At 45.8% G+C, this 18,710-nt stretch overlaps 1 protein-coding gene across 2 annotated transcripts in view; it reads right to left on the reverse strand.

Annotated features, from left to right (window-relative positions):
- Window positions 1-4,194: 4,194 nt before the first annotated feature.
- LOC117355242 (oocyte zinc finger protein XlCOF6-like) overlaps window positions 4,195-18,710 on the reverse strand; it is a 41,133-nt gene continuing 26,617 nt past the window's right edge. The window contains exons 3-5 of one of the 2 annotated variants that reach the window (XM_033933531.1): window positions 11,990-12,361; window positions 7,875-8,090; window positions 4,195-7,538 (exon numbers count right to left, since the gene is read on the reverse strand). In XM_033933531.1, the coding sequence (XP_033789422.1) occupies window positions 5,992-7,538; window positions 7,875-8,090; window positions 11,990-12,361 (2,135 nt within the window). In that variant the 3' untranslated portion in view covers window positions 4,195-5,991. Of the gene's footprint in view, window positions 7,541-7,874; window positions 8,091-11,989; window positions 12,365-18,710 lie in introns of both variants that reach the window. The other variant, XM_033933530.1, reaches the window with a different exon arrangement.

Consider the following 18,710-nt stretch of genomic DNA (forward strand, 5'->3'; position numbering starts at 1 on the left):
TGAGCGATCGCTCATGCGCTCACCTTAGAGGGAACACTGGTTGACTCACAAGTACCTGGCAAAAACCCCAAATAGTAGCAGCATTCCATGCTAACCCAAGTCTGTCTCATCCTTACTTGAACGGCAGGTTGATCCGGGTTCTGTCTCGGCAGGAGTACGAACGAGCAATGGAGACGGTGATGTCTCTGCTACAACGCTTGGGTTGGATTTTCAACTCCAATTAGAGCCCATTGTTGCTGTCGCAGACCTTGGAGTATCTGGGCCTTCTCTTTGATACCATGTTTTTTCCCCCAAGCTACGCAGATAGAAACTTCAGAAGCAAATCAGAGATCTCCTGGATCTTTTGGTTCTCTCAGCCTGGCATTATTTGCAGGTGCTGGGGTCCATGGTGGTCCTCTGGGCCACAGCACATAGGCACCCTCTACAGGAGTCGCTCCTCTTTCAGTGGTCTCCACAGCGTCATCCCCTTCAGATGCCACTTCCCTGAACGGAACCAACTTACAGCAGTCTGGGCAGGTGGCTTTGGAGGGAAGGGCAAACCTCTTTGGATCATGGAGTGGTTCACTCTCATGATGGGCACCGTATGCTGCTTAGCAATCATTGAGACCACCGCGTCCACCATTGGCGACTTCAAAGTAGCCCTTTCTCCATCCGGGATCAGATACAAACGAGTCATGGTGTGTGCCAACTGAAACGTCACCTCCGGTGTATTCCACTGCACCAGAACGAGATCCCAAATATCCTGATGCATAGGAAAAGAGCGGGATGCAGCGTGGATCCCCCTAAGAAGAGGGTCCCCCACACACAGGGTCTCCAGTGGTGCTTCCTCAAAACGCAGCACCGAGGAGACCTGCTGAATCAGGTCTGGTGGCTCATCCCTCTGAAAAAGGCGCACCATGGACGCCTCTTCGCAGGAAACCCGCTGCCCTGCCGCAATCCCCTCAAGAGGATCCTGGAATTCCTCAAAAGAGTCCAGGTCCTCATCCAGGCCAACTCGCTCCTCTGACCACCAATCCGCATCCCAAGCCACCTGCAGGTGCTTGGATGAGGGAGGAGAAAGAGGGAGGCAAAGCCACAGGGGATGTGGAGGGAACCCTCCTCCCCGAAACCCCCAGGGAACACGTGGGACTTCCAGCCACCTGAAAATAGGCTCTGCACAAAGCAAAAATTAAATCGGGGAAAAAAACCCCGGGGGTCCCATGGGACTCCTTGCCACAGCAGGGGACCCAGCTGAAACCTGCCCCTGTTTTTCCAATACAGGGGGAAGGTCACCTGAGGTTGCAAACAAAATGGAGGGGCCTGTCTGTGAAAATGGTGAAGTTCCCACCAAAAATAGCCCCTCCAGGGGCTGGGAAGCCTGAACTGTCCCAGCTGCTAAAACAGACAAGCTGGCATCAGCTGTTAAAAAATCAGCTGAGAGGGAGTTCCGAACTGGCGGTAAGGGAATCCTTTTTATCCTTACCGTCAGCGGCTGAGGAAATCCCTCCGTAGGCAGAGGGGAAGAAAGGGCTGCCTCACTGCTCCCTTCAGACTCGTGAGGCACTAGCGGCAGGGAGCCCTGGACACCTGCAACCGCTGCGGACGGAGCCCCACCACTGCCCCAGCCCAAACAGCCGAGTTCAGGCTGGCTGCGAGTGCCACACGTCTGGACCAATTTGTGCACCAGTTCCCTGAGAAGTGCTCAATTGGTCCATACGCAACCTAGCTAGAAGAAAAGTGCCGTTTAGTCAAAAAATACAGTAAATTACAGCATATTTAAAGGGAAAGCAACCCTTCAGACCGGCACTACCTTAGGATTTTTTATTTTGTACAGAACAGACTCCTCTGGCTCTCAAAGCAGCATGCCTTGCTTCACTTAGGGGGCAAGGCTTACTGCTGAGGCACCTCTAAAAAAATGTTGGGGAGGTGAAGGAAATGGGGGGAGGGACCCAGCACAAGATCCACCAGGTTTGACATCTCCGAGGTTGGACGGACTCCCAAACACGGCCTACCCAAGATCAACCCGGCACAAAAACGGGAACTAGGATCCCTAAACAAATTCCAACAGCCCTACCAAGGGAGATGGGTACAGCTCACTCACACCTGCTGGAGACTGAAAGAAGACTGACAGGACTAGGGGAAGGTACCTCTTATGTACTATTCCACAGTTTTGGTTTTAGTCTCCACCTGCTGGTCATGATTGGATATATAACCCACTCGTAATGATTAAACTGTACCAGTCTGGAGAGTGCTAAAGAACATATGTTTCCTTAATAGAACAAAATATTTGGGGTTAATGTCTAGAACAAGATGTTGGAGCCATGACAATAGGTCCCTGAAAATGAGCTAAAAGTCACACTAACATATTTGTTTATAAAAACATTTTTCTTCCATTTACCTAGTCAAATATTAAGAACATAAGAATTGCCGCTGCGGGGTCAGACCAGTGGTCCATCGTGCCCAGCAGTCCGCTCAGGCGGTGGACCTTAGGTCAAAAACCAGTGCCCTGAGTCTAGCCTTACCTGTGTATGTTCTGGTTCAGCAGGAACTTATCTAGCTTTGTCTTGAATCCCTGGAGGGTGATTTCCCCTATAACAGCCTCCGGAAGAGCATTCCAGCTCTCCACCACCATCTCGTTCTCTCTACCTTGGAGAGGGTGAACAACCTGTCTTTATCTACTAAGCCTACTCCCTTCATTATCTTGAATGTTTAGATCATGTCCCCTCTTAGTTTCCTCTTTTCAAGGGAGAAGAGGCCCAGTTTCTCTAATCTCTCACTGTACAGCAACTCCTCCAGTCCCTTAACCATTTTAGTCGCTCTTCTCTGGACCCTCTCGAGTAGTACCGTGTCCTCCTTCATGTATTGATGAGCTTGAGATATTTCCAATAGAATAGAACACGTGTGCAAGGTCAGCATGTTGTCCACTTCCTTCTATTGCTGACAAGAGATGACGCCAATAGCATGTAATGGGTTAAGTCATTATTGCTAAGGAAGTAAAATTAATGGGAAATCATATGACTTGGATAGACCCAATAGAATATTGTTGAAGTATGCAATTTGGAGGACGTACCACCTACGTCTGTTTAATAATGAATTAATTAATGATGTCAATTTCCAATAAAATGACCAGCCACAGGTAATATGATGAGACTTTTGACTGTGAACTTACCAACTTCAGTAAACAGTCAAATACTCCTCAAAGCTTTGACTATTTTAACCACACTTTTGTGAGAGATTTCTTTATTTGATCTCCCCTGAGATAGAATTAAGAACTGAGGAATATATGGAAGAATTGGGGGCATGGATGTAGCCTATCCACATAGTTTTTCCAACCAAACAAGGTCTTACATAGGGGCATCAATACTTCCTTTTTCTTACTGTCCATTCCTCTTCCTATGCACCAAAGCCTCCTCCTAGCCAAAGAGGCAAAAACTCATAGTAACCTTTTCAGGTACATCATTGTTGGGTTGACTTCATACGCCAGAGGTGTGTGACTGAATTTTGTGTTAAACTTGGAAAGAGCAGTTCTAAAACTCTTGAAATGTTCTCAACCCTGAAAAAAACAACTGCGTGGAAAGAGTTCTCTTCAGAAAATGAAGTGAAAAACACCACAGCCGTAGCGCTGAAAGCGATGTCAGACAAAAGCCTACTGCACGTGGGTTGATTCATAAGTCAGGGCAACTATTGTTTTTCTCTTGAAAATGTGCCAACACTGGAAATCTGATATATACATTTGAAAGTGTGCAACACGTACTTCTTAATGGTGCCACCAGATGAGAGATGAGCGCAGCGGTCTGGAATTGATCACGTCCCCTATGTCAATCTTTTGGTAACAGTGGTGCATTTGAAAAGTTTTTGGTAAATTTCCAAACGAGGATGTCATTGACGCCATCAATGAGTATTTTGCAGGGTTTGTCAGAACCTATTTTTCCAATGGGATGGAAAAACTGGAAACTCACTGGACTAAGAGTTAGAGAATGACACGAGGAAAACATTTATCCCCATCCTGTCTCCATGACCACCATCCCTGTCAACGCCTCATCTCTGCAACTATCGTCCCCACCATCCCCCGCAGTATCCCTACTAGCCTCAAATAATATTAATTAATCATATTAATTAATTATGGTAACCACAAATTGAAAAGAAACACAAAGTATACTGTATGAAGAAAAAATGTTAATTATCATTTATATTTGTTTTATTTTTCAGACACTCTTAAAATCAGGCCTAATGAAAACGCTTTCTTGCAGTGTACAAATTAACACATAACAAACAAGGTTTTATTTCTTAAATATTACACTCTTGGCTGTCTTTCCAGCAGCAGTGGAAGCACCGAGCAAGGCTACTCAGTCCGATATCCTCCTAACTCCATCTGGACTGGCAGAAGGTAGTGCTTTCTGTTCCGATCCAGACGGAGTTAGGATAATCCTAACTCCGTCTGGATTGGAATGAATCATTCAAAGACCGGCAGTAGGGATACAAGAAAAGTGCAGAGGGACTGGGTAAAAACAATTACGATTTACCATTGTGGCATTGGGAGGGGGGAAGCCCTGTCATTTGCAGCATGGGGCACTGAAGGCAGGAGGGGATGGGCTTCCCTCTTTCTGTTTTCTCATATGATGGTATAGGTAGTCCGGGAATGTGGGAGGGGGCCCATGGATGTAGGAGGAATGTCAGGAAGGAGGAAGGTCCAGGGATGTCAGGGGGATGGGTGTAGGGTTCCATGGCTCAACTGATCCTGGCAGGGGCAATCCTTATTAGCTGAGCCACTGGGAATCCCCAAAACTGGCTCAGCTGATAGGGATTCCTTCTGCCGAGATCAAAGTAGTTGGTGGCTACATCTACAAAACTTGCTTTTGTACATTTCTCACGTGGACATTTTTATTTTTGAAAATGGGGAATAAAGTAGATGTTCTAAGGACCAAAACTTATACCTAGCTCATTTTCAAAAATAAAAGATAGATGTTTGGCAGTTTTGAAAATGGACATTTTCCCTACTGGGTTTGTGGACATCTTGCACAAGACATCCAACCTAAGACTTAGGCACACTTTCAATTATGCCTCTCCACATGGTTTTACTCCAGTATGAATCCTCATGTGCAGTTTTAAGTGTGATGTGTAACTAAAGGTTTTACCACATTCTGAGCATGTATATGGTTTCTCTCCTGTATGTATTCTCTTCTGCCCCTTTAAAGCTAATTCCACCTAAAAAATTTTACCACATTCTGAACAGGAATATTGTTTCCTTTGAGGGTAATTACTCCCCATATGAATTCTCTTGTGCTGTTTTAGTCATTAAAGCTTTAACCACATTCTAGACATGTAAATGGCCTCTCACTCTCATGGACCCCTGAAGTCATTTTAAACCTGATTGATGATACAAAGTTTAATCATAAGATATATATTTATTTATTTATTCATTCATTTAATTTTCTATACCATTCTCCCAAGGGAGCTCAGAACGGTAAACATGAATTTATTCAGGTACTCAAGCGATGGAGAATCTTTCTCTCCCATATGGATAATCACAGTTTTTATACATAATTAGTTGTATTCCAATTTCTATTCATTGTTGAGTTGTTATAGGTCAATATTCAGCCGGAGACAGTGAGCATTGTCTATAATATATTTCTATGAGGCTCATTCCTTCTTCAGGTCTAAAAATGTAGTCTACACTTAAAGTTATAGATGAGAGTCAAGAATACCAAAGCTATAGAAGAATGCAGAAATGGTGTAATGTTAGTACACTCTTTAATATTAGTTTTAGTTTTCTACAATATTTTCTATCAGGAATTTCTGCTTGATAGTTGTTCCTTCTGCCACTGTTAAACGTTCATATACACTTTCTTTCTGTATCTCCTGTATGACTCTTCCTCTATCTTTTTAAAATGTGATTCCCATTTAAGCTTTTACAACATTCTGCACAGCATGATTATCGACTAAAGTTTTAATCACATTCTGAACATGTAAATTGTTTCTCTCCAGTATGAACCCTCTTGTGTAGTTTTAAAGCTAAGGGATCTCTATAACATTTGCCACATTCTGGACATGATATGGTTTCTCTCCAGTATGAATCCTCTCATGTGTTTTTAATGCTGACTGCCAACTAAAGCTTTTACCACATTCTGAACAGGTATATGGTTTCTCTCCAGTATGAATCCTCTTGTGCTTTTTTAAATATGACTGCTGACTAAAGCTTTTACCACAATCTGAACAGGTATATAGTTTCTCTCCACTATGCAACATCATGTGCTTTTTTAAAGATGATGGATCACTATGTCTTTTACCACATTCTGAACATATAAATGGTTTCTCTCCAGTATGAATCCTATTGTGATTTTTTAAATGTGACTGCTGACTAAAGCTTTTACCACATTCTGAACAGGTATATGGTTTCTCTCCAGTATGAATCCTTTTGTGCATTTTTAAATGTAACTGCTGAATAAAGCTTTTACCACATTCTGAACAGGTATATAGTTTCTCTCCACTATGCATCATCATATGCCTTTTAAAAGCTGATGGATCACGATGTCTTTTACCACATTCTGAACATATAAATGGTTTCTCTCCAGTATGAATCCTATTGTGACTTTTTAAATGTGACTGCTGACTAAACCTTTTACCACATTCTGAACATGTAAATGGTTTATCTCCAGTATGAATCCTGTTGTGATTTTTTAAATATGACTGCTGAATAAAGCTTTTCCCACATTTTGGACATGTAAATGGTTTCTCTCCAGAATGGATGCTCTTATGTATTTTTAAAGCTGAGGGACTACTATATCTTTTCCCACATTCTGAACATGTAAATGGTTTCTCTCCAGTATGAATCCTATTGTGATTTTTTAAATGTGACTGCTGACTAAAGCTTTTACCACATTCTGAACATATAAATAGTTTCTCTCCAGTATGAGTCCTCTTGTGACTTTTTAAAGTTGATTGCCAACTAAAGCTTTTCCCACATTCTGAACATGTAAATGGTTTCTCTCCAGTATGGATCCTGTTGTGCTTTTTTAAATATGACTGCTGAATAAAGCTTTTACCACATTCTGCACACGTAAATGGTTTGTCTCCAGTATGGATGCTCTTGTGTGTTTTTAAAGCTGAGGGACTACTATATCTTTTCCCACATTCTGAACATGTAAATGGTTTCTCTCCAGTATGAGTCCTCTTGTGCTTTTTTAAAGTTGATTGCTGACTAAAGCTTTTCTCACATTCTAAACATGTAAATGGTTTCTCTCCAGTATGAGCTCTCTTGTGCCTTTTTAAAGTTGATTGCTGAATAAAGCTTTTACCACATTCTGAACATATAAATGGTTTCTCTCCAGTATGGATGCTCTTATGTATTTTTAAAGCTGAGGGATGACTATATCGTTTCCCACATTCTGAACATGTAAATGGTTTCTCTCCAGTATGAGTCCTCTTGTGCATTTTTAAAGTTGATTGCTTGCTAAAGCTTTTCCCACATTCTGAACATGTAAATGGTTTCTCTCCAGTATGAGTCCTCTTGTGCCTTTTTAAATTTGATGGATAATTAAAGCTTTTCCCACATTCTGAACATGTAAATGGTTTCTCTCCAGTATGAATCCTATGGTGATTTTTTAAATTTGACAGCTGGTTAAAGCTTTTCCCACATTCTGAACATGTAAATGGTTTCTCTCCAATATGGATGTTCTTATGTATTTTTAAAGCTGAGAGACTACTATATCTTTTCCCACATTCTGAACATGTAAATGGTTTCTCTCCAGTATGAGTCCTCTTGTGCATTTTTAAAGTTGATTGCATGCTAAAGCTTTTCCCACATTCTGAACATGTAAATGGTTTCTCTCCAGTATGAGTCCTCTTGTGCTTTTTTAAATTTGATGGATAACTAAAGCTTTTCCCACATTCTGAACATGTAAATGGTTTCTCTCCAATATGGATGTTCTTATGTATTTTTAAAGCTGAGGGACTACTATATCTTTTCCCACATTCTGAACATGTAAATGGTTTCTCTCCAGTATGAATCCTCTTGTGCCTTTTTAAAGCTGAGGGATCACTATATCTTTTGCCACATTCTGAACATGTAAATGGCCTCTCACTCTCATGGATCCTCTGAAGACATTTTAAACCTGTTTGATGATAAAAATTATTATCACAATAAACAGATGTAGACTGTTTCTCATTTGGATTATTTTGTGCTTTCTTAGATATGATATCAAATCGTTTTTAAGTAATTACTTTTATTCATTTGTATTAATTTGTTATGGGTGAATATTCAGCCAGGGGCACTAAGCATAAGCTGATAACTAGATTAGTCCCAGATAGTCAAATACTGGTAGTTTTCCTGGTGCGGAATTAAAAAGGATGGCAATGACATGGGAAAAGCCCAGGACATAGCCCACGTCATTAAACTAAAGCAAGCAGAAAAAAAAGACATTTGGGGCCGGATTCTGTATAGGACGCCTGGTCTCAGCAGCTGACTAAGCGGCTTTTCAGAATCACACAGGGACGTCCCATTGATGGACAGACGCCTAACTCCACCTAACCATCCCAATTCTCTAACCGGCGTCAATGTCACAGGTGCTGGTTAGCGAAGCTTCTTGCCGCTGAGATGATCGCCACATGGGAATCTCCCTGAGGCAATCAGTTTAGCAGACACAGCAGGGAACCCATCTCCCCTGCAAAGTTGCCTGGCAGAAGGGATGCCCACTCCTTTCTGCCAGAACCCCTGAAGCTCCTCCATCTCTGGATGTTTGCGGCATGACGGATGCCCACTCCCTCCTTCTGCTGGCCTCATCATGCCCCGAAGCCTCACAAACATTCCCCTACTTCACCCCTGACACTCCTCGACACCACAAGATCCCGACAGTCCCCGAATGCCCTTCGAGTGGAAGAAAATTTAGCGAAGAACCTCAAAAAGGGAGACAAATCCTTCTTCAGGTACATTAGCGACAGGAAAAGGAACACAGATGGGATAGTACGCCTAAAAAAAACAGACGGGAAGTACGTGGAATCAGATTCCGAAAAAGTGGAACTTCTGAATGAGTACTTCTGCTCGGTCTTCACCAGCGAAGCACCGGGTCACGGTCCACACTTACAGACAAAGCAAAGAGTGAAAGACTCGTTTTGGAATTTCGAGTTCACACCCGGAGATGTCTACTGCGAGCTGACAACACTCAAGGTGAATAAAGCCTTGGGACCGGACAATCTACACCCCAGAGTACTCAGACAGTTGTGTGATGTCCTGGCGGAACCGCTATCCGTACTCTTCAATCTCTCCCTCAGTACGGGGAGAGTACCCATGGACTGGAAAACGGCTAACGTCGTTCCACTGCATAAAAAAGGATGCAGAGAGGAGGCTTCGAATTACAGACCGGTGAGTCTAACATCAATAGTGTGTAAACTCATGGAAACACTAATCAAATGAAAAATAGACACGATCCTGGATGAGTAGAATCTACGGGATCCCAGTCAACATGGATTCACCAAGGATAGGTCTTGCCAATCCAATCTCATCAGCTTCTTTGACTGGGTTGCAAGGAAGCTGGACTTGGAAGAATCCCTAGACGTAGTGTACCTAGACTTCAGTAAAGCTTTCGATAGCGTCCCTCATCGTAGGCTGCTGAGTAAGATGAAATCGATGGGGTTGGGAGAAACGCATGGGTCAAGGATTGGCTAAGTGGTAGACTTCAGAGGGTGGTGGTTAATGGTACCCTCTCTAAAACGTCAGAAGTGACGAGTGGAGTACCGCAGGGCTCAGTCTTGGGCCCGCTACTTTTCAACTTATGCATAGGGGACCTGACTCAGGGGCTTCAAGACAAAATAACAATATTCGCCGATGACGCTAAACTATGTAACATAGTGAGCGGCTCCAATTTACACGATAGTATGACGCAGGACCTGTTTTTGTTAGAACGTTGGTCATCGACCTGGCAGCTGGGCTTCAATGCCAAGAAATGTAAGGTCATGCACCTCGGCAGTAGCAATCCGTGCAGAACTTACACCTTAAATGGTGAGACTTTAGCTAGGACCGTAACAGAACGGGATTTGGAAGTGACTATCAGTGCAGATATGAAAGCTGCCAATCAAGTGGAGAAGGCTTCATCTAAGGCAAGACAAATGTTAGGTTGCATCCGCAGAAGTTTCGTCAGCCGGAAGCCTGAGGTCATCATGCTGTTGTACAGAACCATGGTGAGACCACATCTGGAATACTGCGTGCAATTCTGGAGGCCACATTACCATAAAGATGTGCTAAGAGCAGAGTCGGTTCAGCGGATGGCCACCAAGATGGTCTCGGGGCACAAGGATCTCTCATACGAAGAGAGGCTGAACGAATTGCGGCTCTACTCTCTCGAGGAACGTAGGGAGAGGGGAGACATGATTGAGACGTTCAAGTATATCACCAGACGTATCGAGGTGGAAGAAGATATTTTCCTTCTCCAAGGACCCTCAGCCACAAGAGGGCATCCGCTTAAACTCAGGGGAGGGAAATTTCATGGCGACACCAGAAAGTATTTCTTCACCGAAAGAGTGGTTGATCATTGGAACAAGCTTCCGATACAGGTGATCGAGGCCAACAGCATGCCAAATTTTAAGGGTAAATGGGATGCCCATGTGGGATCCCTGAGAGGGTGGAGTTAAGAATGGGTCATTTGGAGCGGGGTCTCTAGAGCAGAGTTAGGGGGTGGGTCTGTGGAGTGGGCAGACTTGATGGGCTATGGCCCTTATCTGCTGTCATTTTTCTATGTTTCTACCTTTGACTGATGGCTGGAAAAGGAATGCCTACTCCCTCCTGCCGGCAGGCAGCCACTGCCTTCCCCATCCTGGTGCATTTTGGGATGCATTGGGGAATGGCCTAAGGCTTCCTAAAACTCCAACTGACTAGATCCCATGGGAGGGGATTTAGGGATCTGGCCAATCGGAGTCAGGCAACTCCCTATGCATCCCAGAATGCACCAAGAAGGGGAACGCCTGCCATTTTGCAGTGGTGGGCCTGCCGGCAGGAGGGAGTTGGCATTCCTCTTGCCAGCCATCAGAAAAAGGTATGGGGGTGTTCAGGGGCAGCAGGGGGATCTTGGGGGGTGTTGGGGAGTGTCAGGGTGGAATCGGTGAGTATTTGAGGGGATTTGGGGAATGATGGGGCCAGCGGCATGAGGGTTTCGTCATCCCTCCTGCCAGGGGATGTCTCAGGAGCGGCAGAAGGATGAATTGGGCATTCCTCCAGCCGTGGAAATGGGGGGAGGGGCTTCAGGGGTTCCAGCAGGAGGGAGTGGGCATCCCTCCTTCCAGTCATCTTTGCTAAACTGACCGCGGCAGGGAGATTCCCTTGTCACGATCAGTTCAATGGCTGAGTCTATTTGAAATGTAGTCCAGCATTTTCCTGGCCTACATTTCAGGCGCCTATTGCGGCACTAGGAAGATGCCTAGGGCCTCCTAAGCTTGCCTAAGGCCACTTCCAGGAGAAACCAATCCCATACCTAGCTTTGGGCGAGCTTAAGCGGCCCTTCGCGCCTTCCTAGGCTAACAAAAAACCCACAATGTAGGCTGCCCGTCACTGGGTGTTTTTTTTTAAAACATGCATCCCGATTGGCTGGTTAGACAGTGGTAGGACGCCTGCTGCAACCTACAATCGGGACACCATTTATCGAATTTGCCCCTTGTTGTCTTTTGGTTTGCCATTAATAGCGTGTCCTCTTTGCAAATACTGCACACGTGACCCAATGGAACACCGGAAATAGTTCCCCTTTTTTTCACCATTGTGCCACATTTCCAAATAGTTCACACTCTTGCTGATATTGCTCCTGAAACATAAATGAAGAGGAGCTAAAAGACAAATGTTTGGGCTGTCCATCCCTAGGAATTAATGCTTTCATACATTCAACTCCATGTAAAAGGTTTCCCTTCTGCATGCGTTCTCAGCTGTATTTCAGCTTCACCTTTCGTTTGGAGCATTTTCTACACTGACAACACAAAAAGGGTCTCACCGTGGGGTGAAATCTCTTGGGCAATAAGAATTGATATATCTTACCAAGGCTTTTTCCAACGGTGTCTTGCAGAATGGATTTCTTCCCTTTCCTCTTTCCCCAATGGAGCTGAAAAGCCATTTGGTCGCTGTTTTTATTTCGTAAGGGTTTCTCTTCTCTCGGGTGTCTCTGGAGCTCAGGGATGTTTGTGAGTTCCCTGTCACTTTTCTCACCCTCAGCGACTGCATCCAGGGAGTCTCTTGCAGGGTCTCTTGGCTTCTTCTCCAATTCCTGTTGATAATTCCTTGTGTTTTGACTCTCACTTCTCTGGGATATATTCTCACCAACATTTCCTGGTTGTCTTGGGATGGGTTCAATTTCTAGAAGCCAGTTTTCTTGATTCTCCTCCCTCTTCATCTCCTGCATTGCCTCAGTATCTACTGGATAGAAACAAAAGACGGTAATCGTGCATTAGGAACTATGGAACGCTATTAATGTCAAGAAACAAAGTTTTCTGGGCTCACATGACTATATAGGATTTCTGAGATTAAGAAAATTCTACAAATTAGCACATAAGTCTTCAAACCTCTCTCTTTTTTTAAATTAGGTTATGGAACTAATTTTTCAAACAGCAATAAAGCTAAAGGGAAATTAAACAATTTAATTAACGAATTAACAGCAGGAAATATAGCCCACATCAAAACAGGAACTCCCCCACCCACAACTACATTCAAAGTCTTGTTGTCGCCTCTAACCACCTCTGATCGCATGTTCCCTCTCTCACGGAAAATTCTAGAGCTGCCTAGGATCCAAAAATACATAAACCTTTTTTTTTTATAAGCAAGTCCAATAGTTAGAAAAGAATTCCAGAAAGAAGCTGCTCCCAAAGAAAGAGCAAGAAAAGATTTAAACCTAAGCATGTTATTGCCAGTCTGGGGTTTTTAATCATTTTGACGGAGACTTCAGTAGATGGAACCTAAGCACAGTACCGGGCAGAACTTTGGGTTCTGGCCCAGAAATAGCTAAGAAGAAGAAATATTTAAATTAAATCAGTAATTTAAAGAGATGGTAAGGTTGGACAGACTGGATGGACCATTCGGGTCTTTATCTGCCTTCATCTACTATCTTACCATGTTAATATTTATTTATTACCGTATTTCTCACTCTATCTTTCGTGAGAACTGGGACAGCCATTCATAGAGCGGCGCGGGACAAGGCAGGAAGCAAAAAACTCACACCTGCCTGCTTCCCACTGCCGTTCGGAGGGAGAAAGGAGAGAAGGACAGAAGGCTGTAAGGCTGGCCCACCATTCAAGGAGTGGCATGGCAGGAAGCAAAAAACTTGCACCTGCCTTCATGCCGCTCCGACTCTGCTTGCCGCTGGGTAGAAAGTCAGATGGAAAGGCAGGAGGCTGTAAGCTCCTGCCCTATAACGCTGGACCGCCAGACAGCCGGAGAAATTAAGGTAATGGGTGCCTGCCTACCCTGCCATTAGGCTTGCATGTCCTGCTCTGTCCCAGCCTACCATTAGACCACCAGAGGGGGGGGAAGGGTACAGAGCCTGGCAGGGAGGGGGACAGGGTGTAGAGCCTGACAAGGAGTGTGGGGTTAGGTGCAGAGCCTGGCAGGGAGAATTTGGTTCAGAATGTTTTTTCTTGTTTTCCTCCTCTAAATCTTGGGTGCGTCTTATGGTCAGGTGCGTCTTATGCAGTGAAAAATACGGTAATTATACTTGATATATTGCCCTTCTATTAGGGACTAAACAGCACAGTTTACAATAATAATTTACCCCAATATAATCAATCACACAAAAGACAAAACAACGATACAGGAATCAGTAGGGTTGATCCCATAGCTATGTATAAAAGTCTACCGTAATATCGGAGCCCCAAAAATGCTAAAGAATAAAAGTGAGATCAATCTAGATGGGATTCTAACTGTAAATGTTGGGGCAGAGAATTCCACATGGCTGGTGCCCTATAAAGGAAAGCGGATTCTCTAGTAGGATCCGAATTTGCTCAAGACACAGATAGGATAAGTTCTGGTTCAAAGGTCCTAAAGTGGGATGGTAAGGGATTATCAATAAATTACCCAAGAAACCTCAGTAAAAGGCTCTGTGTGTCAGAACCAACATCTTAAATGTGGCTTGATAAAAATATGGTAACCAATGGACTCCCTTCAGGAGTGGAGAAACATGGTAAATTCTCCCATAAAAGTCTTAATAGCTGTATTTTGAATGTTTTGGAGGCAGTTAATAGTATATTTGGATAGCTCAACAAAGAAGGAGCTTCAATAATCAAGTCAACTCAAGACAAGACCATGAACCAACTTGTATAACAAAGACTTGTCAAGGGCCATAATTCCCCAAAATACCTCTGAACTACTGATTACTCCTGGTGGAATTTTACACAAAAAATTTCAAAATTCTGCAAGTTTGACAACATTTAACCATATTTTTGCTAATTATTATCCAGAATTTCAGTACAATTCTGTATTTTTTTTAATTATTTATTTATAAATTTTTCAAATTATTTAACAAGCATATAATCTTGTACAGAAAAGTGCGATCAAGAAAACATATCATTACCGTATTTTCACGCATATAACGCGCGCGTTATACGCGTTTTTACCTACCGCGCATACCCCTCGCGCGTTATATGCGTGAGCGCGGTATACGAAAGTTTTAAAACATAGTTCCCACCCCGCCCGACGCCCGATTCACCCCCCCAGCAGGACCACTCGCACCCCCACCCCGAACGACCACTCGCACGCGCTCCCACCCGCACCCGCATCCACGATCGGAGCAAGAGGGAGCCCAAGCCCTCTTGCCCGGCCGACTCCCCGACGTCCGATACATCCCCCCCCCCCGGCAGGACCACTCGCACCCCCACCCCGAAGGACCGCCGACTTCCCGACAATATCGGGCCAGAAGGGAGCCCAAACCCTCCTGGCCACGGCGACCCCCTAACCCCACCCCGCACTACATTACGGGCAGGAGGGATCCCAGGCCCTCCTGCCCTCGACGCAAACCCCCCTCCCCCCCAACGACCGTCCCCCCCCCAAGAACCTCCGACCGCCCCCCCAGCCGACCCGCGACCCCCCTGGCCGACCCCCACGACCCCCCCACCCCCCTTCCCCGTACCTTTGGAAGTTGGCCGGACAGACGGGAGCCAAACCCGCCTGTCCGGCAGGCAGCCAACGAAGGAATGAGGCCGGATTGGCCCATCCGTCCTAAAGCTCCGCCTACTGGTGGGGCCTAAGGCGCGTGGGCCAATCAGAATAGGCCCTGGAGCCTTAGGTCCCACCTGGGGGCGCGGCCTGAGGCACATGGTCGGGTTGGGCCCATGTGCCTCAGGCCGCGCCCCCAGGTGGGACCTAAGGCTCCAGGGCCTATTCTGATTGGCCCACGCGCCTTAGGCCCCACCAGTAGGCGGAGCTTTAGGATGGATGGGCCAATCCGGCCTCATTCCTTCGTTGGCTGCCTGCCGGACAGGCGGGTTTGGCTCCCGTCTGTCCGGCCAACTACCAAAGGTACGGGGAAGGGGGGTGGGGGGGTCGTGGGGGTCGCCAGGGGGGTCGCGGGTCGGCTGGGGGAGCGGTCGGAGGTTCTTGGGGGGGGGGCGGGCGTTGGGGGGGGGGGGGGTGTGCGTCGAGGGCAGGAGGGCCTGGGATCCCTCCTGCCCGTAATGTAGTGCGGGGTGGGGTTAGGGGGTCGCCGTGGCCAGGAGGGTTTGGGCTCCCTTCTGGCCCAACTACCAAAGGTACGGGGAAGGGGGGTGGGGGGGTCGTGGGGGTCGCCAGGGGGGGTCGCGGGTCGGCTGGGGGAGCGGTCGGAGGTTCTTTGGGGGGGCGGACGTTGGGGGGGAGGGGGGTTTGCGTCGAGGGCAGGAGGGCCTGGGATCCCTCCTGCCCGTAATGTAGTGCGGGGTGGGGGTAGGGGGTCGCCGTGGCCAGGAGGGTTTGGGCTCCCTCCTGGCCCGATATTGTCGGGGAGTCGGCGGTCCTTCGGGGGGGGGGTGCGAATGGTCCTGCCGGGGGGGGGGATGAATCGGACGTCGGGGGGGGGGTGAACGGAGAGTCGGGACAGCGCACGGAGAGGCGGGGCAGTGCACGGAAGTCAGGGGGGGTGAACGGAAAGTCGGGACAGCGCACGGAAAGTCAGGGCAGTGCACGGAAGTCAGGGGGGGTGAACGGAAAGTCGGGACAGCGCACGGAAAGTCAGGGCAGTGCACGGAAGTCAGGGGGGGTGAACGGAAAGTCGGGACAGCGCACGGAAAGTCAGGGCAGTGCATGGAAGTCAGGGGGGGGTGAACGGAGAGTCGGGACAGCGCACGGAGAGGCGGGGCAGTGCACGGAAGTCAGGGGGGGTGAACGGAGAGTCGGGACAGCGCACGGAGAGGCGGGGCAGTGCACGGAAGTCAGGGGGGTGAACGGAGAGTCGGGCAGCATGCGCGGTATAATCGTGAGCGCGTTATACCAAAGTTTTTGTGCTTATCATCGTGATTTCTGCGCGCTATACACGTGTGCGCGTTTTATACGGGTGCGTGTTATTTGCGTGAAAATACGGTAATTATTTCCAAACTTGAAAATAAACCAAAACTACATAAAAGGTAATAAAATCTTCAACTTAATCCTACACTAGTCCTCAAAATTGGATCCAAGATTAAAGAATTAGGAGTGAATATAATACAATAACAAATTAAACCAAATCACATTATCGGTTGCTGAAAGAGATCTTGGATTAATTATTAAGACACAGATGTTTCTCCTTTTTCAAGGCGCTTCGTAGAGAGGAAAGCCATCAAATGAGCCGGTTCAAAGAAAATATATTTAAAGGTACTATATCTGATTACACACTTACAAGGGTATCTAAGAAAAAATAAACCCCCTATCTGGGTCACACCTGGTTTTAATAATAAAACTTCCCTCTTTCTCTTTTGAGTTTCTCTCGAAACATCAGGAAAAATTTGGATATGGAAGCCAAGGAAATCGCTAGATCTATTTTTAAAGAAAAGTTTAAGGATCCAATCTCTGTCCGGAGCCAAAGCCACAGTCAGTAAGAGAGTGGCTGGTCTAGCCACCTCTCGATCAGATTGTTCCAATAAAGCTGGAGCATCCAAAGAACTTTCCTGTGGTTTTCCATCCTCGTCTTTTTTTTGAGAGTCCTGATTTTTTTTAGGCAAATAATACACTCTTGACAGTGGTGGCAAAGTGTTCTCAGGAATTTTTAGGATTTCCAGAAAGTAACGTTTTATCATATCTCCTGGAGAAATTGACAAGACCCTTGGAAAATTAATCAAACGCAAATTGTTAAACCGACTATTATTTTCAAGTACTTGCAATTTTCTTCTCATAATCAGGTTATCTTTCACAATTAAATCTTGGTTACTCTTAACCATTTTTAAGTCCTTCTTTTCTTCCTGAATTTCTGTTTTTATTGCTACAATGTCTTGTTTCACAATTTTAATTTCTTCATTCTGGATTTCTAATTCCTTTTCTAAATTCTTTATCTGAGGATTGAGGGAATTTCCCAAAGTAGAAACCAAATCCCAAAGCGAATCCAGTGTAACCTCTGGGGGCTTAACAGAAGCAAAAGAAGGTATTTGTGCAGTATAAATTTGTTCAGTTGAGTGGTTTATCTCCCCTGTGCCTTGTTGTCCCTTAAGCACAGTTGTCCCGGACGTTGGTTCTTCCAAAAGGAGAAATTCCCCTTCTGTTGTTCCCTGCAGCGAGCCCTCCAATTCACTGGCCTCTCGGGAAGAGAATTCTGCCTCTTCAGACATACTCTCCTCTCGCGGAGAGCTGGCTCCCAGCGGCAACGGCTGTAGGGGAGGTGTCCTGACGTCGGGGCTCAGTGTGACGTCTAGCCCGGGGGTATCCGCTGTAGCACTCCTCTCAGCCGGCGCTCCCAATGGGCGAATCCCCAAACGTCTCTGCTCACTTTGAAGATGTCGGAAAATGTCATCAACTGTGAGAACCACGGGTCCCGAGCACTGGGAGGCTCCACCAACACTCTTACCCCTTCTTTTTGGGATTTCTTAGCGATAAGAGAGACACTCTCCAGCGTCCTGCCAGCAACCAGATAGCGGCACCCATCTTGGATCTTTATCCAGATCCAACAATTCTGTATTTTTATTAAATTCTACTACAGAAAACAAGGGTTCTTCAAGTTTTTCTCGCTTAATGACTTTCTTCTAGAAGCACAACTTTGTAAAAGCCCAACTTAGTGAAGTTTGGTTGATTTGTTTTCATAGTACTTCACTTTGTCTTTATATTCTCAAAAAACGTATCTGAAAGCTGAAATATTTCAATAAATTCAGAATTTAATAATGCCTGATGTGGATTGGGTCACACTTTCCTCTTCTTCCGGCAACAGCAGGAAGCTATTAAACTCTTTGAATGGAGCAAGACTCAGGCAACTGGTATCTGAACCAACAAGGGATCAGGCAATACTGGACCTAGTACTTACCAATGGGGAAAGTATCACAGAGGTCTCGGTGGGTGAAACTTTGGCCTCCAGTGATCACAATATGATATGGTTCAATATCAGGAAAGGTTTCACGAAATCTACATCAATGACCAAGGTTCTCAAATTCAAAGACACAAAATTCCAAGACATGGGAGACTTCGTTCACCAGGCGCTACAAAGCCAAGCAGACACCGACAGCGTGGAAGAAATGTGGTCAACTCTGAAAGCCACCATACAGGAAGCAACAAACCGCTATGTTAAATCAGTAAGCAAACGGAGTAGGAACAACAAGCCACAGTGGTTCTCTACGGAGATCTC

The sequence above is a fragment of the Geotrypetes seraphini genome, chromosome 2 (genome assembly GCF_902459505.1).
Source record: "Geotrypetes seraphini chromosome 2, aGeoSer1.1, whole genome shotgun sequence".
In the NCBI taxonomy this organism is placed as follows: domain Eukaryota; kingdom Metazoa; phylum Chordata; class Amphibia; order Gymnophiona; family Dermophiidae; genus Geotrypetes; species Geotrypetes seraphini.